Consider the following 23973-nt stretch of genomic DNA (forward strand, 5'->3'; position numbering starts at 1 on the left):
AACTGAATCAAGCTCACACAGCTCTGTGGCATGGGCTGGTTTGGAGAAGGTTGTGTTTACACTCTACCACCAATACAGATTGAGCTGGTTTGAAAGCTGGGCGTAGATGTTGGGGCCAGATATATCTTCATGGAGCCTTCAGAATCTGTTTTGGGGAAGGGAAATGGAAGGGAATATAGACTTAGAACTGAGGGCGCCATGTGCACACTAGGAACAGTAAGTACACTATGCAGTATCTTCCTTTCAGGTCAAGGTTCAAGTCGGGTTGCTCACAAAGATGGCACATACACCATGAGTCAGCTTTCAGGGATCCATGAGTTACCTGGTCTGCAGGAGTGGAGCGCTAAAGAAACTCCAGAGCCTGCGGGTGCCAGGCAGAGGAGCTGGGTGACACACAGGCGCTTCAGTCCACTGCTATGGGAAACGCTGGGTGGGGTTAGCAGTGTTCAGCTGTCCTGGGTAGGCAAGGCTATGGCTTAAATAGGGTGTGGTGAGGACGTGGGCCCAGCAGATGAGACAGCTCACTTTCTGCTTCTGCGCTGAGGTAAGTCCAGGGGTCTGTTTCTCATTAAGTACATTGTAGGGTTTCATCACTTACAGGAAAAGTACCCGCTTATCTGAAATCTGACCTACTTCGGGTTGGAGCCAGACAGGGCTCCCGAGTCCCACAGAGACTGTAGTTGTTCAAGTCTACACATCCAGCCAGTCTCAGTAGGGGGCATCAGTACCAGTGATACCCAGGGCTGAGATCACTCCAGATGGGTCAGCCAGGTGTTCTCTGGGTGCAGCCTAGAGCAACCCTTTCCACCTGCGGTCCCAGCCTGCATTCAGTTGCTTGTCTTCAGAGTCTGCACTGAAGTGATGGAGAAGGAAGTGCCTCTGCTGCTGGGAGGCAGGAGACAGATAGGCCTTTCGCCTTTAGTTCTCATGGAGACTGCAGCTACCTTTTAAAAGAAATTTGTGTTTTGAGATGGTCACTACAACAGTTGGGTTGGTCTTGAACTCACCTGAGCTGAGGTTAACCAAGTGCTGGGGTTACAGGCATCCTCCACTACGCACCACTCCAGAAAGGAAGAAAACAATTTAAGGCAGAGTTTTTCTTTTTAGTTCTGGCTGTCTTGGAACTTTGTAGACCGGGCTGGCCTCAAACTCGGAGATCCGCCTGCCTCTGCCTCCCAAATTCTGGGACTAAAGGCGAGTGCCACCACTACCCAGTTTTAGAAAAAAAAAAAGTGAGGCTGGAGACATGGCTGAGGTTGAGAGCGCTGGCTGCCCTTCCAGAGGCTTGGGTTTTATTCTTGCAGCTGTGTGTATGTGCTCCACATGTGTCAGTGGTACCCATGGAGGTCAGAACAGGACATCAGGAGCCCCTGGAACTGGAGTTGGGGATGGTTGGGATCTACCATCAGCACTATGGAGGCAGAGGCAGGTGGATCTCTGATTTCCAGGCCAGCTAGGGCTACATAGTGAGGCCCTTTCTAAGAGGGGGGAGGAGAATCAAGAAAAGGGAAGAAGGAAATAGGCACTTCTGGGGTGATAGCCCTGCTTCTGATTAACAGGAGAAGACAGATGGTGGATTAGCGAGAGCGGAGCAGTAAGCTAAACTTGGCTAAAACTGATCTACCAGCCACAGTCAAGGATAGATGGTGAGAAAGCCTTAACCACAAATTGGTCCTTGGTTGTGGTGTTGCACACCTGTATCCTAGCCCTTGGAGGCAGAGGCAGGTTTTTGGGTTCAAGGCCAGCCTGGGTTTCAGAGTGAGACCTTACCTCAGAACAACACACCATACCTGTGTAAGTCACATTGACCAGGACAGAAACAGGCTGAGGTATTTGAGGATCGAACTCAAACTACAGAAAGATGGGATCTGTCATGAGGGGTGTGAACTGGAAAGGGACTGGATTTTGGTTTTAGCTTGCTCAGGGGAGGACTATATGGAGGTAGTTAAGGAGGCCAGTTAAGGATGGTCCTTTTTGGGTGTGTCTGTGGACTGGATCTCCCTGTCCTGAGACGGCCACAAGTGACATTGCTGAAATTGTCTGTTCACTGAAGGAGCAGGGAAATGGCAGTCATGAGGATCAGTCACTCTGACCAAGGGCTGGCTCTGCAGTGGGAGGAGCTGTGCCTGTATGGCTTTCCATTTGGGAGATGACTGTTGGCAGAAGTGGGGGCAGTCTGGGCCAGAGTGCCCAGAATGGGCAGAAGGGTTGGCATCTTAGTTTCTTTTCCCATTGATGTGGTAAAACTACTCTGACAAAGGCATCAGTAGGAGAAAGGGTTTGCGCTGGCTCACACTGGAAGCATGTCATGGCAGGGGAGCCAAGGCAATAGGATCTTGAAGCAGTGGGGCTCCCATCTTTCCAGGAAACAGCGACGAATGGATGCTGCTTAGTTTCCTTTCTCCTATACTCCCGGATCCCCTACCAAAAAATAGCTTCCATCCATGATTAAGGTGCATCTTCCCACATGAACGAACAGTAGTCCCTCATGGACACTCAGAAGCTAGCCTTCATCTAGACGGTGCCCCACAGCACAGGTGTGCCTGGAGGCTCTTATGTAGTGCCTGCACTATGGGATGGTGTACCGGTCAGGAATAAACACACACACACACACACACACACACACACACACACACACACACACAGACACGGGAACACGGGTCATCCTTGATACAAAAGTGCCAACTTTATTGTGTTTAGGGGCAGCTTATATAGGGATCCTTAACTGATATCCATACCCCAGCTTTGGGGATTTTCAGCTGTAAAACTCACCAGAACCCACTCCCCTGCCCTCAGAGTCTCATGCTCAGAGCAGCTGCAGGCACAGGGGTTTTGTTCAGTTCACTCCAGCAGGCAAAGAGTCTGAGGGAGACAAAGAAAATCAAGGGGCCAGGGGTCTGCAGCCCCCAACAGGCTTGCCTTTTGGATGTTAGATTCCAGCTGACAACACTAGCTGAGGAGACAGAGTTGGTCCCCACCTCCCCTGTGAAGTCTGGCTGGGAAGAGAGGAGCCTGCTCCGTACAACGATCTAGTTCACTTTCTGGCTTCAGGCATCACCACAGTCATAGGCCTGAGGTCTGTAGGAAAGTCAGCAGATTGGGCAGGGCAGGGCGAATCAGCACCTTGGATTTTATTTCTGTATGCTCTGAGAACTGAGTCCAGGGCCTTATGGGTGCAAGGCAAGTGGTCTCCTTCTGTGCTATCCCCACACTGACTCCTCGAGAGGTCAAGAACCTTATCCTTCTGTTTGTGGGGGCCCCCTTGGTATCAAGACTTTTGTCACCTTGCTCTCTGACCTCATATTCCTCTTTAGATGTCACAAAGGGTCTCCAAAGCCCCTGCTGGCCCCAGCAGTCATACTAGTCAAAGCTGTTCGTGTGAGACATACATGACCGGGAGGGCTCAGTCCCTCTTCGTTTTGGGGGCTACCTTTGGTCTAAGTGCAAAGACTGCACTGTTCAACAGCAGAATGTCCTAAGGAGACATACCTGCCACTGCGCTCTATCTAGAAGTTTAGGGACGTTTTTTGCTTTCTTACTTCCTGCTCCCATCTCCTCTATCAGTCACTCTTTGCCTGCTCGGAACCTACCCTGAAGTGACCACCCAAATGTCTGGTGAGACCTTTCTTGTGCTTTCGGCTTCCTCTCTGATTCCGAGGGGGAGGACATGTGCTCCCCACTCATGTCTAACAGTGCTTAGGTGGACTGTAGCTCTTCAGCTGACATAGACTTGGCACCTATGGCTCCTCAGCCGATTAGCACTGAGTGGAAAGAGAAAACTGGCTAGTCACTGGAGCTGGTGTTGGTGCCAAGCTGGGGCAGCTCCAGTGGTGGCAGCACCCAGCTGTCTGGAACAAAACTGGGAGGAAGAGCCTGCGAGAGTGCTGTGCCTCAGCCAGGGGTGGGACCCAAAGGGCACATGTTGCCTTAAATGGCTTTAGTGTAATGAAGATGCCATCCAGGTAGGGAGCTGCACAGAGAAAGGAGCAGCAGCAAAGACCAGTCTGGAGCCAGCAGAACCATGCGTGACCAGCCTTGGAAAACCTCCAGCATGACATGAAAGTGAGACCAAGAGTGTAGACCTCTCCCTGGCCACGACCCCAGAGTAGAGTTTTGCTGTTGGGCAGCGGTCAGTCCTGAAGTGAGTCTGGGTAGGGAAGGGAGAATACACTCCAGGATGGGATGGGGAAGGGAGAAGACACCCTGGAATGGGATGGAGAAGGGAGAAGGCACCCCAGGATGGGGTGGAGAAGGGAGAAGGCACCCCAGGATGGGACGGGGAAGGGAGAAGTCACCCCAGGATGGGATGGGGAAGGAAGAAGTCACCCCTGGATGGGGCAGGCCAGGGATATGGCTCCTCCTGAGTGAGACAAGGGCCGAGGCTCAGGAGGTCAGGAAGTCCCAAGAGAGTTATGGAGCTGTTTGAGGAGTCTGCATCCTCCAAAGGCTCACACACTCTTAAGAGTCTTGAATCTTTGTCCGTCCCCACCCCCCGCCCCGTCTATAGCATCCACTCCCGTGCCCCTGGCTGCCCATTTAACCTACCCCAGCCCCAGCTAGGGGAGAAGCACTTGGCAAAAGAAGCCTGTGTCCTTGTCTCAGTGTTTCTCAATTTCTGGTCAAAAAACCTATAACTTTGCCTAAGTGTCTTTGAACCCCTAACCCCATGGACCACACTGGGAGAGAGGAAAGGGTGGAGGAGGAGCTGGAAGGACTTCGGTTCCTGTGGAGGGAGATCGTTGGCGATGATTTATTAGCCAGACAAGAACCAACATACAAATTCTAGCATCTGTTCTCACCAAACCATCCCTCAGACAACAGCAGCATTGGACTGGGGCCCAGATTTGAAGGCTCAGAGGGCCAAGGCTTCCTAAAGTTCAGTTTCTTCAGGAGAAAAAAACCGGGTCATAGGAGGCAGGACAATTTCCCTAGTACATTTCCTTGAACAGGGTTCCTGGCGACTCTCAGGAGAGCTGGCTGTGTGTCACTGTGATGGAGAAGATCCCACATTTGGTCCTCTGATCTCCAGCCTGCTTTGGAGTTGGACGGCCCCTTCCAGAGGAGAGAGGAATCAGGGTGAGGACAGAGAACCCTGAACAGGGAATTTAATCCTTGACCTTGGCCCAGACATTCTCTCTCTGGCTTCATTTCATTATTTGCATAACGAGGGAATTGAACTTAATCGATAAGGGCAAATGAAACGCAGCTTATTTTCCCTCCCGCACCCACGGCAGACACCACTCATCAGTCATGGTGGTCTTCTCTGCTGGGTTTGGGCGTGACCTTAATGTCCTTCTCGGGGCCGCATGCTAAGCAGCCGAGACCAATGGATTGGAGTTGGCATGCGGAATGACACCTTCTCACCATCCGTGTAGTAGATGAAGGAGCTCAGCTCACGTGTAGTCTCACCACCTGCCTTTCCGAAGAAGGACCAGGTGTGTATGATGGTCTCCGGACACAAAAATACCCCGAGCTAGCCTCTCTCAGGTCAGACCTACCACCTAATGATGAGGACTGAGGGGAGCCATGCCTGTTCTCTGTCCTGAAGCTCCTGTCTACAAAGGGTATGCCTCCAGGGCAGGAGGGCTGACGAGGAAGGAGAGGCCTTTGCTTTGCCACAAAGTTCTCAGAATGTAGCTCTGCAGACAGAAGGACAGCCCTGGGTCATACCTTCTGTCTCTAGGAGAAGCTATCTGCTCTTAACTCTTCGGCCTCCAGAGAAGGGATTTAGACTCCCACCCATATTCACTCATTCCTTCTGTCTCCTCTCTTCTCCATCCCCTCTTCTTCCTAAGCACCTACTTTGCACCAGTCACTGGGCTGCTCCATAGCTGAGTCTCCCCTAGGGCTGCCCCTGGTGTGTCATGCTCAGTGTGGAAGGGGAAAGATAGAAGAAAAAAAGGAAGAATGGGTGTTCCAGGTGGCCAGTGGCCTACCAAGTGTGTCAGGGGGTCAGGCCGGGAAGGCTGTCCAGGGAGAAGGGCAAGTGGTCTTAAGGTGGGGTTAAGGGTTGCCAGGCAGCAGGCGGACAAGCCTGTAGGAGCTGCTAAAGGCAGGGCAGACTGTGAATTGGAAGAGGCTTAGTGTTGTTGGGGTTTCTGTCCTGCCTGGTTCCCGTAGTCGTTAAGTTCCAAAGAAATCACACAGAGGTCTACATTAACTATAAACTGATTGGCCCATTAGCTCAGGCTTCTTATTAACTCTTATAACTTATATTAGCCCATTATTCTAGTATATGTTAGCCACATGGCTTGGTACCTTTTTCAGCGAGGCAGTCATATCTTGCTTCCTCTGTGTCTGGGTCCACAATTGCATCCTCTTTCCAGAATTCTCCTGTTCTCCTTAATCTGCCTCTACTTCCTATCTGGTTGTCCCGCCTATACTTCCTGCCTGGCTACTGGCCAATCAGCATTTATTTATAATATAATTGACAGAATACAGACCATGGTTCCCACACCAGCTTAGTAGTTCTTGGTGAGCTTGGAGGAATGTGGCGTGAGGGTCTGGAGTGGGGCCGACGTCGTGGGACCCTCACCTAGGCACGGAAGACCGGGGTCAGGCGACTGCTTCAGAAAGCCTGTTCTGACTTCCTTGGGGAAGAACAGGTCAGAAGTGACAAGACTAGTATGCAGGTGAGCAGTTGGGATGCTCTTAGAGAAACAGGGTATAGCTCAGGTGGTAAAGAGCATGCCTAGCATGCACAAGCCCTGAGCTTGGTCCTTAGCATTGGAGGAACTGCTTGGGAGTGTACACTTGTAATCCTCGTATGCAGGAGGTAGACACAGTAGGGTCAGAAGTTCAAGGTCTATCAGCTTCATGGTAACAGGAATGCTTGAGGTACACCCAACACTCTAGTAATCTTTGGGGGGCTGAAACAAGCAGATATCTGTAGTCACTGGTCTACATAGTGACTTCTAAGCCAGCCAGGGCTACACAGTGAGACCCTGTCTCAAAAATAACACCAACAGAAAGCACAATTCTTAGAAAAGTCTTGATGAGAAAACAGCAGGGACTAGAATGGGGGAAGAGGGCACATGCTATCGATCTACAGAGACTGAAGTATAAAGGGTGGAGATGTTTAGGGACCCCACATTTCTGGCTGGATAGCTAGGTGCTGGGAGGTAATCATTCAGATGAGGAACACAGGAGGACACTCGTGTATGTGTGTGTGCGCGCGCATGTGTGAAGGGTGAGAGTGGTATTGGCCCAAATGACATCTGAGTGGTTTTAGAACCATGGGGATGTTGCAGAATATTTGTTTAACTATGCAAAGATGTGTTGTGTTTGTTTAATTATGTAAAGATGTGTTGCTGTTTTACACTGTCTGCTACAGTGCCTGAGTGGTCTAATGAATGACAATTGTGAGTGAGGGGTGTAGGTAGGGCTTCAGACAGTAAGTAGGAGGAGGAATTTAGGATTGAGGAGGAGAGAAAAAGATGCCAGGGGCCAGACAGACAGACATGGAGAAAGCAGGAAAGTAGGACATACAGAATGAAAGAAAGGTAAAATGACCCAATGCAAAACATAGATGAAGAGAAACAAGTTAAATTAGCTTAAAAGAGCTAGTGGGACAAGCCTAAGCTAAGGTTGTACGTTCATAATTAATAACAAGTCTCCATGTCTTTAGTTGGGAGCTGGTTGGCAGCCCAAAGAAAATGCTGACTACATGGGGAAGTCTGGACAGAGACAGAACCCAGAAGACAGCAGCTGGCAAGGGCACAGGGAGTTCAGCAGGTGAAGGCAGAGCAGGAGTCTTTGGTACCAGCAGAGAGGAAGTCTGAGGGACCTGAGGTACAGGGTAGCGAGTCCGAGTCACAGGGAAGCGATACCACATTCAGATGTGTCTAAACTCTCCATGGGGAGGCTGTGAGTGCAGAGGCCTCCTCCTCTGCGTCCACTGGCGGTGACAACTGGGATCCTAAGTGCCCTTCTCTGGGAGAGCTGAGTCAGTACCTCGTGTGTCTGAGGAAGGCCTGACAGACAAGAGGCTGGTTGGGAGGAGGAAGGTTGAAGGAACCCTGTCTCCCTTAATTTTCTCTGAAGTAGGGGCAGGTAGGGCTTCACAGAGGTGAGCTTGTGAATGTCAAGGAGAGCAGATAGAGCCTGGAGTCAGGTCTCTGGCAGCACGGATCGCTCGGCCCTGCTTCGGTCCACTGACCTTCACCTTGCCCCTCTGGTCAGGAGGAGCTTCCTCTTTCTGCTGGCCTTGAGCTTTTTGTCCCTTGTACTCCCTTTGCCTGGCCTCCTGAGATGGGCCTGGACCAGCACTTCCGGAGGATGGGGTGCCCAGTGGAAGCTGTTCCCGATGGCCCCTCTACCTCAGCATAGACATTACTAGGGGCTTCTCCGGGGCTGCCCCGCCCCATGGCATAGAAGGCTATAGGCTCATCAGGCTCCTGGTAGATGGGGTTAATGGGTAGAGCCCGATGGGGTCGTGAAGCCGGACTTGCATAGACTTCAGATGGAAGCTGAGGCTTGGCAGGGATGGGAGGCCTGGGTCTGGGTGCTGGTGAAGTCTAGGAGAGAGGGCAAGGCCAGGGAAGAGAGCTGATGAGAACCATGGAGACAGGAGCTCAGGCCAATCTCAGCCTGAGCCTCTACCCATGAGGTCCCTACCTTCCTGGCCTCTCCCTCTGACCTGTGTCCCCTCTCCAGACCCTGGTCCCCTTCCTGTCAGGATGACTTGTCTCATACAGTACCTCCTTGGGTTGGGAGGCCCATGCCTTCTCTTTTTGTGCTGGGACCTGGGTCTGCCCCTGTTGGATGGGCAGGCTGTGCTGGCTGGCTGCGTCCTCCTGTCTTTTGCTTCCGGAGTCTGACTCAGTCCTCAGGGAAAGTCCAGTCGGCTCAGCAGTCTGCAGGGAAAGAAGGAGGCCTGAACGATTGGGGTGGGGTGGGGATGACAGGTAATGCAGGAAAAGCAATCAGACCTGAGAGGAAGGAAGAGAGAGAATTGAGGTGTGGGTCAAGTTCTCTGTGTGAGGAAGAGGGGAGATGGTGCTGAGGAGGCCTGGGAACTGTGGACATGGACACTGGTCACAGGTGTGTCTGGGACTGAGCTTCATCCACCTAGAACTCAGCACCAAGGCAGTCAGCCTCATCTGGGCTTGTGGTTGCAAAACCGGAAGGCTTTAGGAGCCTTTACTTTCAAAATAGTCATCATGGGGATAAACCCCATGACAGCTGGGCCTTCTTTCTTCAGGCTCAAGAAGCATAATGCGTGAAGACAGAGCTACATGTTCAGGGCAGAGACCTCCTCAGGAGAGATGACCCTTCCCATAGGGTAACTACCCTAGGTAGCTCTGCTTTTAGCTCAGCACTAATGCAGCCTCTGCTTCTGGAGGCCAAGGCCATAGGGCTCTCTCAGGCTCCTACAAACCATTCAAAGTTTTCTAGATCCAAATGAGAATTCTTTCTCTTAGTGTCCATCCTGACCTTCCCTGACCTTCCTTCAGAAAGCAGTATATCCACTGTGCTGCCCAAATGGCAGGAAAGTCAACCTCACCACCCTCTAAAGGTCTGCTCTGCTCACTGCCAGTCCTCCCATCTGCACGGCTTCTCCAAGCTCACACACAGCCAGCGCCATCTTTAGACAATGGACACTCTGCCCCCGCTGGATCCTCCCACTCCTGACCATTCTGCAGCCTCTTTGCCCAGTCTCTTCAGCAGCACAGCAGGGCTTCCTGCTCTAAAGGAACCCAGGCCTTCAGGCGTGGTTAGAGCTGGGCCTAGTTCCATTCTGACCTTTTCCCCAAACTGAAGGTTTCCAGTTGCCTTTATCCTGTGGATCTGGGGGTTGAACTCTGGGCCTCTAGCTACACCCCAACCCCAGCTCCCTACTTGACCTCTCAAACTACAAGTGTTTCTTGCTGACTCAGACAAGCTTCTGCTCTGGTCTTTATCTAAGCATCTTCCTGCTTCCTCATCTAGTTCTGCAAAGACCCTGTCAGCTCCACCTTTTGAAGAGCCAGCAGGCCCTCTCATACCATCTGCTCCACAGCGCTAGCCCACGCCCTCAGTTTCCCACGCCCTCACTTTCTGAAACACTGTAGCCGTCTCCATCCCTGGCTGCCTTGTCCAGCCTGTCAGACCTTAACTTGTAACCCTCCAGGGTAATCCTCCCTGTACCTTCGATTCATCAGTCATCCTGATCCATCCAAGGCAGCTTACTCATGGCTCATTATTCAAATCCAGCAAGCAACCTCCCACTTCAGGGTCTTGGCCCTGGTTGTTACTTTAGCCCCAAATGCTTTTCCTCCAGCTGTCTTCAAACCTCTCTCCACTTCATTCGGGGCTCTGCTCTGATGCCCCCCCACCTTCTCTGCTGTACCTATGCGAGACAGTGCTAACTAATCCTGTTACCTTCCATCACTGCTTAGCTTTTTTCCAAGCTCTTGCCCTTTCTGCTGTCAGTTTGTTCTCTGTATTGCGGATGGTGTCTGTCTTGTCCTCATGAAGGCCAGGCTATTATTGGGTTGCTGTTTACTTCCTCAGTGTTGAGAGCCACTCTCCACATACAGTGGTCAGAAGCCCCTGCACCTTTTGAAGGTGGGGGGGGGCTTCCTGACACTTCCTGCCAAGCTAAGGGTGGACCGTGAGTCTCCTGGCATCCAACGCAGTCTCCGCACTTGATCCCATCTTTGCTGGCATGGCTACTGTAGTAAGGTTTATGAGTGAGATGTCCTCCTGTCATGGTCACCTCTCCTCCTCACCCCTGCTCCGCAGACTTAGTAAACCTAGCTTAATTTACCTTGGTTCCCTCCCTTTACCCTGCTGTCATGTGCTTTTCTGGAAGAGGAGTAGGTAGGCAAATGTGGCCAGTCATGGATTAGGATGAGAAAGGCAGATCCAGTGGCCTGGACCCTGCTGGGATGCTGGAAGTGGCGGACAACATTGTCCTCAGTTGTGGATTTTGGGTAAGGGCTCACCTGGCGGGCAAGGGGCTGGGTGAGCATCTCCCCATAGGGACTGAGGGGACACTCTGTGTAGTGTTGAAGCAGGTCCTGAAGCTGCGCGTGAGCACTGTCTTCGCCCAGCACCACGTGACGCCCATCCCCTAGCTGGGCAAGGAGGAAGTGACGGCAGCAGGTCCGGCTCCTAGAGGGGCCGCTGTGAGTCAGACTCGCCGTTTCTTCCCCCACCCAGCCCTCCTTGGAGAAAACAGGTCAGCACAGGAGCCAGCCCCTTGGTTAGCACAAAGCCCCACACCCAGTTGGTCACGGGGGCCGGGGCCGCTCCTCACCTGTAGGAAAGCACAAAGGTCACGGCGCTCTCGCTGAAGCGCACCAGATAGCATCCTTGAGGCTGCGACTGTAGCAGCCTCTCAGCTTCCCTGCACAGTTGGAGAGAAGTGTCGGCTCTGACTCTTGTGACCTCATTTCTGCCTCTCAGGCTCTCCTAACCTCACCTTCACCCAATGCAAGTATATCACGACTAGGTGGAGATGAGGGGTGAGGGATCCTACTCAGTGGGAGCCTCAGCAGCAACAGACATTCCAGCTACTGTGCTAGAGTTTCGAAGTCAAAAGCTGTACTGAGGAGATGGTGAAAGAGAAGTGGGGTTGATGGATGGAGGTCTGCAAGGGTAGGAGGAAAGGAGGGGCTGGACAGCGTTGATAGAGATGAAGGGAAGAGCAACTGAGAATATGAGCACCGGAGACCTAGAGCCAGTAGGATAAATGAGCCTAGGGACAGAAACTGAGGCCCAGAGTATGCTGAGCCAGAGTGTCTCCTCAGTGAAAGGCCTGGGAGTCATGATTTCCGGGCTGACTCAGGCCCCACAGCCCCTGTGCCTTCTGGTGGTTCCCCCTCCGTGACTCACCTCCTGGTAATGAAGCCATGGAACCAAACTGGGGCAGTCCTGAGCAAGAGCCAGTGGGCCTGGGTCTTCTGGACCCATGCTCTGGTCTCGGCTTGCAATGACAAGCCACTTTTCCCAGACACCACTTCCTCCTTGTCAGTCTTCCCCGGGACCCAGGCAGCTGCTGGGGCTGAGGCAGAAGTCTGGGTGGGAGAGAAGCAGCCATGACTAGAGGGCTTCTGACCCCAAGCTGCCTTCTTTATCCTCATACCAATCCCTCAGCCTGTCTTAGGGTCAGATTGTCCAGAAGGTCCTTCCCAAGACCACTGACCTAAATTTCTTCTGGGTTTCTGAAGGACTTCCACACTGGCCTCAGAGGCCAGGGGTGGTGTAGGAGTCACCCCAGGCAGGAGAGGGTGGCTTCTTCTTTAGTAAAGGACACTGAATTGGTGTCTGGGAGGACAAGATACTGAAATAGGATCTGAAATGTTTTGGGCTAATGGAGAAGCTGACACAGAACACAGACAGCTGTGTCTGGGATCAGTGCCTGACTGTGCCCTGGTCACTTCTGATGGGGCCTGACCTTTCTAGGACCAGAGGAACTTAGGGCAACGGGTTGCTATGCATGGGAAGGGAGCACTCTCCACTTCCTCCTTCCTGTGTACCCAGCCCTGCCCTCGTCCATCCATCCATTCCTGCAGGTGTTCTTAACCCGTGTCCATGTGCACACCCTCATCCTTGAGAGGGTGGCAGCGAATGAAGTAGCTGCACTCTTTCATGTTGCTACTCACCATAGTGTGGGCGGCCCTGGGCTTGAGCTGAACCTTCTGCTCCTTCAGAGCCTGTATGCTGAGCTTGCTCCCCCAACCCAAGTCTGGCATCTCCCCTAGGTCAAGTTCATGGGCTGGAAGGTGCTGAAGGTTGGGGAGGGGGCCTCATGATTCCCTGTTGGAATGAAAGGGGTTGCTGGGGTTTCTCAGGGAGGGATTGCCTCTCTGGCCAGGTGGTTGTGGTGCACACCTTTAATCCCAGCACTCAGGAGGCAGAGACAGGCAGATCTCTGTGAGTTCGAGGTCAGCCTGGTCTACAGAGGGAGTTGCGGGACAGACTCCAAAGCTACAGAGAAACCCTGTCTCGAGAAACCAACCAACCAAACAAACAACCCCCCCCCACAAAGTCCTCTGAAGGGACTTTTCCCTGACAGGGACAGTTGTGAGAACAGGTTAAGTGCAAGTGTATAGCGGGAGAGTGGGTAGCACCTCAGGGACAGGAATAGGAGCTAAGGTGTTCCAGAGAGACTGATGGAGAGAGAGGTTTGTCAGTGAAAGAGAAACCCTGGGAACTAGGTTGGCCTTCTGATGGCCTGGAAGTCATGTAGAGAGGTAGATTCCTTCTCATCTGGGCCCTCTCTTGGTCTAGGCTCCTTTGTCTGCCATCTCCTTTTACCCTCTTGTTCTAGTCTCCTAAAGATCCGAGGACCCTGTCCCCTGTCCTCGGGGATGCATAGATAGGGAGCCCCCAAGATGGAGCAGGAGTTGCGGCACTGTGGCAGCAGTAGGGGTAGGGAATCTTGAGCTTCACACGTACCTTGGGGGCATGTCTGAGCCAAGCAGAACTCCACAGAGGCAGGTATGTGTGCTCACGAAAGAGGCACACACTCGGTGGTGGCTCATCTGTCACCCCACCCCTTCCCCCAGCCACAGGAAATGTCAGTCTACTCACCTGCTTTGTTGTGAAGAGGATCCACGTCACAGAAAGCCCAGTAAGACAACAGTCCCGGCCCTGGAAGGCAGGCAGTGGATCGCTGGTGGCTTATTCTACGGTGGCTGAGGAGTTCTTCTGTCTGAACTTTGTCCCCTCTGAAAGCTTTATAAGATTTCTTAGAGATTCACAGTCAGAATTTTACATGAGGATGGAGGGGCAGGGCAGCAACAGGAAGGATGTGGGTTAGACTCTGGAAGAACTTTGCGTATGTGTGTATGTGTCTGTGTGTGCGATGTATGTGTTAGACCACAGGTGCACTTGCCCCTGTGTACATGGAAACTAAAAGCTGAAGCAAGCATCTTCCTCAACCATGCTCCACCTTATATTTTGCAACAGGGTCTTTCATTGTGTCTTAAGTTCATAATTTCAGCTGGACTGGTTGGTCAATTAATCCCTCAGGATTCACCAGCACTGGTTTACCGGCCTGTGCCCAGTTCTGATGCGCAGGCTGAGGTTCCCAACTCAGGTCCGCAAGCTCGGACAGCAGGAGCTTTGCCCATGGAGCCATTGCTCCAGCAGCTGGAGGGACTTGGTTTAGTCCTAGGAGGTTCACGAGACACTGAGTTTGAGACAAGGAGCCTGACATCTGTCCTTGAGCAGATAATGGAGCTGGACTAGGGCAGCACTAAGTAACCTTAGGGGATTCTCTGACAACACAGGGCCCTGTTAGAAGGGGCAGGGTTAGTAGCTGTGGTTGAATCTGAACTGTCCCCACAGGTCTGTGCTAATTTGGGAAACCGTGGGGCTTTTAAGAAGTAGAACTGGGGACCAGGAGCAAGTCACATGGGGCAGGTAGCATTTTCTGCATCTTTTGGTGTCAACCCAGGAGACTAGATTCTAATACCCATGACATGGTATTTAATGTTACTTAGAAATAGAAAAGACTTGCCAGGCAGCGGTGTTGCACACTTTTAATCCCAGTACTTGGGAGGCAGAGGCAGATGGAGCTCTGAGTTCAAGGGCCAGCCTGCTCTTCAGAGCAAGTTTTAGGATAGCCAAGGCTACACAGAGAAATCCTGTCTTGAAAACCAAAAAGAAAAAAAAGAAAAAAGAAAAAAAAGAAAAAAATGAAAAGGCCCAGTAGAATTTACTAGAAAACTCTTAGATCTAATAACACAGTTATAGGAAATCAATACCGAAACATTGGCCTTTATATATACTAACAGTGTACTCTAAGAGAAAAAAAATATTCTATTTGTAATAGCTCCAAAAAGTTAAGTATGTAGGAACACAGCTAACCAAAGAAGAGAAGGACAAGGAGACAAGGAGGACTTCAAGACCTCAAAAAGGAAATCAAAGAAGGTTCTAGATGGTGCAAAGACATTCCATGCGCCAGACTGGCAGAGTTAGTAATGTGAAAATGGCTGTACTACCAAAATTAATCTACAGATATAATGCAATACCTATGGCATATTTTACAGATCTAGAAAAAACAATCCAAGAATTCATTTAGAACCACAGATGACTACAAATAGCAAAGTATCCCAAAGAGGAAGAGCACAGTTGGAGTATCACAGTAGCCAGCCCCAGTCGGAGCTACAGTGATAAAGCAGCCCAGAGCAGGCATAAAAATGGAGGAGTAGACCAATGCAACAGAACAGAGATCATGGACACAAACCCATAAAATTGTATCCCCTTAATTTTTGACAAATGAGATGAAAACATTTAGTGAAAAAAGCTATTCAACACATAGTGCTGGCAAAATTGGATATCCACATGCAAAATAATGAAACTAGATTCATGTCTTTCATTTTGAGAAGCAATCAATTTAAAATGGATCCAAGGCCTTAATTTAAAAATGGAAACTTCTGGAAGAAAGCATAAGGAGTACTGTGCAGGACATCGGGGTAGGCAAGAGCTTTCTGAACAGAGTGCTACGGTCACAGGAACCAGTCCTGGTGGAAAGGACGGACACGACATGAAAATAAGTCTCTGTACAGCGAAAGAGACGACTGGAGACCGGGCACGGGCGCACCTAGCGCTCGGGAGGCGTGCAAGGCCAGCCGGGCTTCCATATAGAGACCTTGTCTCCAGAAACCAAAACCAAAACCAAAACCAAACCCAAAGACAAGGGACTGATATCTAGAATTTACAATGGATTGCAGAGATTAAATATCAAGAGAGCAAAGCTGCCAATCAACAAATGACAAATGAACTGACTGAGCAGTTCTCAAAAGAAGAAATGCAAACGATCATTTGTAGTTTAGAAGGTATTCAATAACCCTCGTCATCAGGGTGTGCAGTGCAGAACCATTCTGAGGTCCCTGGCAGGATGGCTGTCAGCAACAAATCCTCTGTTTCAAGAAATGTAGGAGAGGATGTGAATAGAAAAAACCTCTTACTATTGGTGGGCTACAAATTAATACAGCCATGTGAAAATCAGTTTGGAGATGCCTCAAAAAATTAAAAACAGACCTACCATATGACTCAGCTATTTCATTCCAGGGCATCTACCTAGAGAAAGTCATACCCTGCTACAAAGATATCAGCACCCCCGTGTTTATTGCTGCTTGATTCACTGTGTCAAGGAGATGGAACCAACCTAGATGTCATCAGCAAATGAATGGTTAATTACAACCTTGTCTGTATATAAAATGTGATATTACTCAGTGACAAAGAAAAATGAAATCACAAAATTTTAGGAAATTAGATGGACTTAGAATGTACAAAATTAAGTGAGGAAAAGAAACCAGCATGCTCTCCCTCATATGACTATCAAGCATACATTCATACCTACATATATATAACTGCAAGTGTGGGTATGGTATAACATTTAGAAAGGTGATAAATATTGGCCAAAGGGGCCTATGGAAACCTCCAAACATCACAGGCTGTTGTCAAAGCTCTTGGTTGTTCTCCACAACTTGGTGGTGGAGGTTCTATAGTAGAAGGCAATACTTATGACATCAAACATGGAGAAATTGGTCTGATGCTCAGTAGAAGCTTCAACCCTATTGGCTATCATGCATAATCCTATAATGTACCCTACATGTTACTGGAGGAGAATGGCTGTCATGAATATTATCTAGCTATAAACCTTGTGCCTTCAACAGTGACCTGCCTGTAACATGAGGGCCTGCTTGTTGGGGTTTCTGTCCTGCCCAGTTCCCACAACTGGTATGTCCCAAGAAAATCACACAGAAGTCTACATAAGTTATAAACTGATTGGCACATTAGCTCAGTCTTCATATTAGCTCTTATAACTTATATTAACCCATTATTCTTATCTATGTTAGTCACATGACGTACTTTTTTCAGTGGGGCAGATCACATCCTGCTTCTTTGGTCTCTGGACAGGACTGTGGAGAGATGGGCTTTCCTCTTCCCAGAATTCTGTTCTCATTGCCCTGCCTCTATTTCCTGTCTGGTTGTCCTGCCTCTACTTTCTGCCTGGCTACTGGCCAATCAGCATTTATTTAAAACATAATTGACAGAATACAGAATTGTCCCACACCACCTGCCTGTTACCGGTTTAACAGGGGCACAATGCTATGAAAGTAATCTACCACTTTCTGGGTGGATTTAAGTTATGAGTTCCACTCTGTGAGATGGAACTCATACCTGATACTGTAAAAGTGGCCAAGAATCTGGAACTAGATAGGTCATGGTCTAGGGGAAAACTTACTGCTTTATTCCACTAAAGGAACATAGCAATAAAATAACCTCCCAAACTGGACTCCCAGGACTCAGAAGTGAAGCACAATTAATAAAAACTCAGTGATAGAAATTGGGGTTCAACCTGAAGACCCAAAAAGCAAAGCAGCAGGCCACTAACTCTTACCTCAACCTCTGTCTGAAATGGCGATCCTGTCTCCAGGAATCTCAGAATGAGTCTGTGTCGGAAAGCTGCCTCCTTCTGTTTTATAAACCTCTCTAGGGCTGGGATTAAAAGTGTGCCCCACTGGGATTAAAGACATGCACTGCCTGTTTTCTATGGCAACTAGTGTGGCTACTGGGATTAAAGGTGTGTGTTATTACAGACTTGTCTGTAAGGCTGGCCAGTGTGGCTATTTTACTCTCTGAACTTCAGGCAAGCTTTATTTATTAAAATATAAATGAAATATCATTACATTTAATATTTTTGTCTAAAATAAAAAGAAGACTATGAATAAAAGACTATATACAATAAGTACAATAAGTTTATACAAAATATACAGGCAATAAATACATCAACAATGTCTAGTCCATTTCCATTTGACAAATTTGGAGTAAACACTCAAATATCTATCTTGGTGAGTCCAAAGTCTTGTACCTAATTTACTTTCTATCATAACTTGCTTTCTGCATCAAGTAAACAAGGAAAACTATAAATATAACTATCTAGTCTTCAACTCCCTCAGAGACCCGAGAAGGAAATAATATTAACTGAGTAAGCAGGAAGTGTGAGCAAGCGACTTCCAAAAAATGTTGGAAATGTCAAATAGTTGGCTGCCTGGACAGTTACCTAAAATTCTCTGCAATGTTAGGCATCCATCTTCGACCTACAGGCCTAGCATATTCAACAGGCTTTTCTGTGAAGCAGGGTATCTTGTGTCCTGCTTGTCTAATTAGGACAGCACACTGCCAGCAGTCAAGGCAGGGGCATTTTCTTGCCTACTTACTTCTGTCACAAAGAGAGTAAACTTCTGTGGACTTTTTTCGATGCCCATTATCTTCTCTGAAGTAGATTTGTGCTGCCAAGAGCAGACATGTCTCATGGTTATAAAAAAGAAGAACCTAGGTTATTAAAGAATCTTAAATGCCATATTCTGTAGTTTTTGAAGTGTTTGAAGATGACCTGTCTATCTAAAATATATCTTTGTTTGACCTTGAAAACATACCTAATGTGACTACAAGTTCGATTATACTTGGTGATTAACTACTAACCTATATTTCCTTATTATCCTAAATAGTTGGTAATAATAATTTTCAAGGATTATAATTGCATTACATTGTTAAATGAGTTGTATAGGTAAAATACCTTGAACAAAAGTAGAAATATATGTACAGTATGCTCTAACAAAATTAATCTCCAATTTGAATCAATATACAAAATTTATATACAATATAGAAAAGACTAATCCAATATAAAACATTTAAAACTAATAGTTGCTTTTTAAAAGTAGATTTAATAATCCTCTTTTTTATCTTATATCTATATAAGATAATATACCCTTTTATCCTATCATATCTATATCCCTTTTTTCCCTTTCAAAACAAGAACCTTGAATCTAATTTTATTTGTTTAGCTTTTTTCCTGACCATTATCCATAACTACTTGTAATTAACACATTAAACAAAGAAAATATTCATAATCCATTTTTTGGGAATATCGACATAATTTTCTATGCTACTTCCTGTTGACTGGGGGTGCTCATAATCTTATGCAGACCTAAATTTATTTAAGACTATTTTATGAGGCTGGAACATCTCAGTCAGCAGTCTTGAAGCTGTTCTGGGTGTAGAAGTCCAAGGAAACTGTATCAGAGGTGCTCTGAAAACTTGGCTTATCTGGGCCATTTGCTTTTATAGGAGATTTTTTTCAGGGGATCTTTCTTGATCAAACCTTCTTTTTATTTTTTCTTTTTCTTTTTAAATATGTACAGTTTTGGAAGTGGATCACAATCCTCTTTTACAGATGAAACTTAGGCCCACCAAAGTCGAGTAACTTGTTCAGTGTCCTATGATGAGTAAATGCAGAGCCAGGCATGGCTTCCAAAGCCAGAATCTTAGAGTCCAGAGCCTGGGTAACCTCTGTGGTCTCAGTGTGCTGCCACCACCAGCCAAGCCTGTCCTCCATGCCCCCTGCCAACTCAGGGATATCGCCTGCTGTCTGAGTCCTCAGAAAGCAGCTGCAGCTGTGTGGTACAGATGTGCACCAGGCGATCCAGCTGCTGCTCGCTCTCCTGCAGCTGCTGTAGGTGCTGGGTGATCCCCACCATGGTGTGGCCTGGATTAGCCCACATCAGAGAAGCTTCCTCTTGTAGTAGTAACTAACATGGAGACCCACAACTGAAGAATGAGCAGAGAGTGAGAGACTTTGGAGCACTCAGTTCTAAATGGAAGTATTTATCAAATCCAGCCCTTTGGATGGGACAGTGGAAAGATTGTAAGAGCCAGAGACAATGGATGTCTCCAAGGAAACTGTCTTCCTGAGGAGCGATGTGTATAGGAGCTCACAGAGACTGAGGCAGCACGCACAGGTTCTGCTCAGACTCAAGCTAGACAGGTCTTTGTAAGACCTTCGTAAGACACGGGCTCCCACCCCTAACTAAGAAGCTATCTGCAATTGATACCTGTGACAGAGGGAAAAATCAGTTTTCTCTGATGGGATGTCACTGGGTTTATCAGGCACACGCCATGGTACATCCCATGCCCAAGAGTAGTTGGCTAACACAAAATGAACTCAGAGGTTTTTCTGTGAACTTTTGTTTCATTTTGCATTGCTTTGTTTTTTTTTCTTATTGGTCTCTGTTTGTTTTGATTTTAGTTTTTGGGGGTTTTATTTATTTATTTATTTATTTATTTATTTATTGGTTTGTTTTTGAAAGAGAAAGGAAGAAGAGCATAAAATTGGTTGGGTAGGAAGGTGGGGAATCTGTCTGAGAGAAACCTGACCAAGACATACCATACAGAGTTTTTTTTTTTAATTAAAAAAAGATAGAAAGAGAGAGAGAGAAAGAGAGAGAGAGAGAGAGAGAAACCAGGCAGTGGTGACTCATGCCTTTCATCCCAGCACTTGGGGGGCAGAGACAGGGGGATCTCTGTGAATTTAAGGCCAGCCTGGTCTACAGAGTGAGTTCCAGGACAGCCAGGACTACACAGAGAAACCCTGTCTTGAAACAAACAAACAAAAGAAAAGAAAAAAGAAAAAGAAAAAGAAAAAAAGAAAGGACGCTGAGAAGGGGTGATGGGGAAGGGGTGATGGGGAAGGGGTGAAGGAGTGGTGGGGAAGGGGTGGTGGGAAAGGGGTGATGGGGTGATGGGGAAGGGGTGATGGGGAAGGGGTGAAGGGGTGATGGGGAAGGGGTGATGGGGAAGGGGTGATGGGGAAGGGGTGATGGGGAAGGGGTGGTGGGGAAGGGATGATGGGAAAGGGGTGATGGGGAAGGGGTGATGGGGAAGGGGTGGTGGGGAAGGGGTGATGGGGAAGGGGTGAAGGGGTGGTGGGGAAGGGGTGATGGGGAAGGGGTGAAGGGGTGATGGGGAAGGGGTGAAGGGTGGTGGGGAAGGGGTGGTGGGAAAGGGGTGATGGGGTGATGGGGAAGGGGTGATGGGGAAGGAGTGATGGGGAAGGGGTGAAGGGGTGATGGGGAAGGGGTGGTAGGGAAGGGGTGGTGGGGAAGGGGTGGTGGGGAAGGGGTGATGGGGAAGGGGTGATGGGGAAGGGGTGGTGGGGAAGGGGTGATGGGGAAGGGGTGGTGGAGAAGGGGTGGTGTGGAAGGGGTGAAGGGGTGATGGGGATGGGGTGGTGGGGAAGGGGTGGTGGGGAAGGGGTGGTGGGGAAGGGGTGGTGGGGAAGGGTACAATGCAGGCAAAGGACACTGTGGAGGCCAAAAATGGTGAGTCTGTTTCCACCTTAATCAAAGGTCAGAGAGTTAGAAGTTACCTCTATTCCTTCAAGTCTGTTTCTACCTCAAACAAAGGTCCACCTAGATTTAGAGCAGAGTTGTACAGGTGTGGCTAACAGCCAGGCCCTGTGCTCCAGGAATGGAGAAGGAGATCTGTTTCTACCTCAAACAAAAGTCTAAGGATCCAGCTAAGGTTCCAGTTCCTTTAAGGAGTAACAATGGATTCCACCCAGGGAGTGGTTTGCCTACAGGATGTTTTGGTCTAGGATGTGAGTGTGACTTGTTTGGTTCTAGCAGTAGAATGTTTAACTAAGGTTGCAGCCCGCGACCTTCAACTGATCTGTTCATTTCCCTGCATCATCTTAATACAGTTTTTTCTTTTGTCTTACTCCTACCTTTTGGGGCCAGGGGTATTTTAATCAATTGAAAATTAAACGTGGGCGATTTCAGTATTCACTGGAACTCCCTCCTGGTACTATTCTATATGTTTCTGTTTTATTATTTTTCATGCATCTTCATATTCTTTACTAATATTTCTAAATCCCCAAGCCCCTACCCTGGCCAGTGGCATTTTTGCTGAGCTGGTCCCCGACAGGACACGTGGTTGTGAAGGAGGCTGTAAAGCTCATTGCTTTTCCAGTTCCAGCTCTGCCAAGGCTCCTCTTTTGTAGTGGTTAAATTAATAAAAATGTGATTGACAGCCAAAGTCCAACAGTTTCAGAACAGCGACTCTAGTGGCATAGAAGATCGTTGGGGTGATTGGACAAGTGTTTCAGTGGCCACCTTCATTTAGCTGTGGATATTTTTGTTTGTGAGTTCATTACAAAACAATTATTTTAATTAAAAAAAAAAAAGGAAAACTAAGCTGGGTGTAGTGGTGCACGCCTTTAATGCCAGCACTGGGAGGCGGATCTCTAAATTCGAGGCCAGCCTATGTACAGAGTGATTTCCAGGATAACCACAGCAACACAGAGAAACTTTGTCTCAAAAAACCAAAACCAAACCAAACAAACAAGAAAAGAAGGTGACACAGAGAGATCAGCTTCACACATGGGGTGTGAAGACCGCATTCTTAGGACTTCAACTTGAACTCCAGTTGTGGCTACCAAAAAAAAAAAAAAAAAGTGTGAGGGGGGTCTTTGACACGTGCTGTAGATTACAGGGCTAAGCATCGCTTTGGAAATAGTGAGTCAAAGAATACCGAAGGGGGCTGTGGATACCCAGCACCACATCAACCAGGCATAATGTAAAAAGAACACTGAGCAGGACATCCCAGCACTCAGGAGGTAGAGATGGTGGGGGGAATCAGAAATTCAAGGTCATTCATGGGCTATAGAAGAAGGTGCAGGCCACCCTCGGGTATCTGAGACCCAACCTTCAAGAAGATTCTTGTAACTTGTAAGTTGCCATAAACACCTACCCCAAAGAAAAAGGAAGAAAGGATTCTAAAGCCAAGTACAAGTTTTATGTTCAACGTAGTCAATCCTTTGACCTTCTCTACAATTTTCCATTTAAATTTGTACTGTTAAAAAAAATAAAAGACATTCTTACCTAGCAGGTGGGGGGTACACACCTTTAGTCTCAGACACAGGAGAGTCTCTGTGAGTGTGAGGCTATCCTGATGCACACATCTCTACATAGAGAAACCCCGTCCCAGCAAAGTTTTTTTTTCTTTTTTAAAATATTCTTAACTCATTATCCCCCCAAGAAGAGAGCTAGAGATTCAACCAATCACAACACACCCTTTGAAATGGTGACGGAGACATTTTCTTAGAGAGTAACACAGAAGGATTAGTGGGCCAGGATGCAGATGTGCAGACGTTCTGATGGTCACAGTGTTCCTGCTCAGTACCCATCTCCAGCGCCACTTAGGTCTGAGCTGTTTCCAGCTAGGAGAATCCAGAGCTGCCCTGACCCTGTTGGTTAACGTAGTTACCTGCTAACAGCCACCAGTTGATGTGGTGATAGAAGACCTCAGGGAGCAGCTGCCTGCAGGGCATACCTCCTGCTCCACCTCAGCTCCTCATGGCCACCTTCCCTGACTCTTTCTTGTCCTTCTTTCTTTTTATTTTTACTTTTTTGAGACAGGGTCTATGTAACCTTCACTATGGCTGGCCCAGAGCTTGCTGTGTAGACCAGGCTAGCCTCTAACTCACAGAGATCTGTGTGCCTTTGTCTCTTGAGTGCTGTGACAGCAGCTTGGCTGTCTTATCAGGTGCTGGAAACCCCTACTTCTGGCTGCCCAGAAGGTGGTGCTTTTAGTTTCCAACTCTATTTTTTTTTTCAAGACAGGGTTTCTCTGTAGCTTTGGAGCCTGTCCTGGAACTAGCTCTTGTAGACCAGGCTGGCCTTGAATTCTCAGAGATCCACCTCTGCCTCCCTCTGCCTCCTGAGTGTGGGGATTAAAGGCATGCGCTGCCACCACCACCCGGCTTTATTTTTGTTTCTTTGCTTTTTGAAATAGAGTCTCACTATTTCTGCCCTGACCTCGAACTTACTGTGTAGATCCAGCTGGCCTTGAACTTATAGAGATCTGCCTACCTTTGCCTCCCAGAGAGTGCTGGGGTTAAGCATGGCACATGTCTGACACTTTGCTTCCTTTTAAACATTGGTAATTTCTTCATTCCTTCCTTAGCCTCAACCTTTCATTAGCTTTTCTGCCCAAATTGCAATGTTTTCAAATCTTCCTACTTTGCTTCTTGTTTCTATTCTGACTGTAATTGAGTTAACAGTATCCAGTAACATCCATGCTGGGATGCCTTGAAGTTGTCTCTGCTGCATTAATTATATCTGTCACTTTTAAATAGCCTAGCACAAAATTTCAGGGCTCAGAAAAATATAACCAGGTTTTCAGCTCTAA

General features: G+C 48.3%; 1 protein-coding gene across 2 annotated transcripts; it reads right to left on the reverse strand.

The window, feature by feature from the left end:
• Positions 1–6156: 6156 nt before the first annotated feature.
• Sh2d2a (SH2 domain containing 2A) lies at positions 6157–13733 on the reverse strand. 2 transcript variants are annotated; one of them, XM_087897398.1, is made up of 7 exons: positions 13522–13733; positions 12591–12744; positions 11821–12002; positions 11243–11332; positions 10929–11097; positions 8700–8855; positions 6157–8516 (listed from the first exon to the last, which is right to left on the reverse strand). In XM_087897398.1, exons 2-7 carry the CDS (start codon positions 12678–12680, stop codon positions 8178–8180), a joined length of 1026 nt encoding a protein of 341 aa, XP_087753524.1. In that variant the 5' UTR covers positions 12681–12744; positions 13522–13733; the 3' UTR covers positions 6157–8177. The 2 variants fall into 2 exon arrangements, with proteins under 2 accessions (XP_087753524.1, XP_087753525.1); XM_087897399.1 differs by lacking the exon at positions 13522–13733 and adding an exon at positions 13387–13498.
• Between the last annotated feature and the right edge of the window lie 10240 nt (positions 13734–23973).

This window comes from Myodes glareolus, chromosome 17, assembly GCF_982192425.1.
Source record: "Myodes glareolus chromosome 17, mMyoGla1.1, whole genome shotgun sequence".
Lineage (NCBI taxonomy): Eukaryota > Metazoa > Chordata > Mammalia > Rodentia > Cricetidae > Myodes > Myodes glareolus.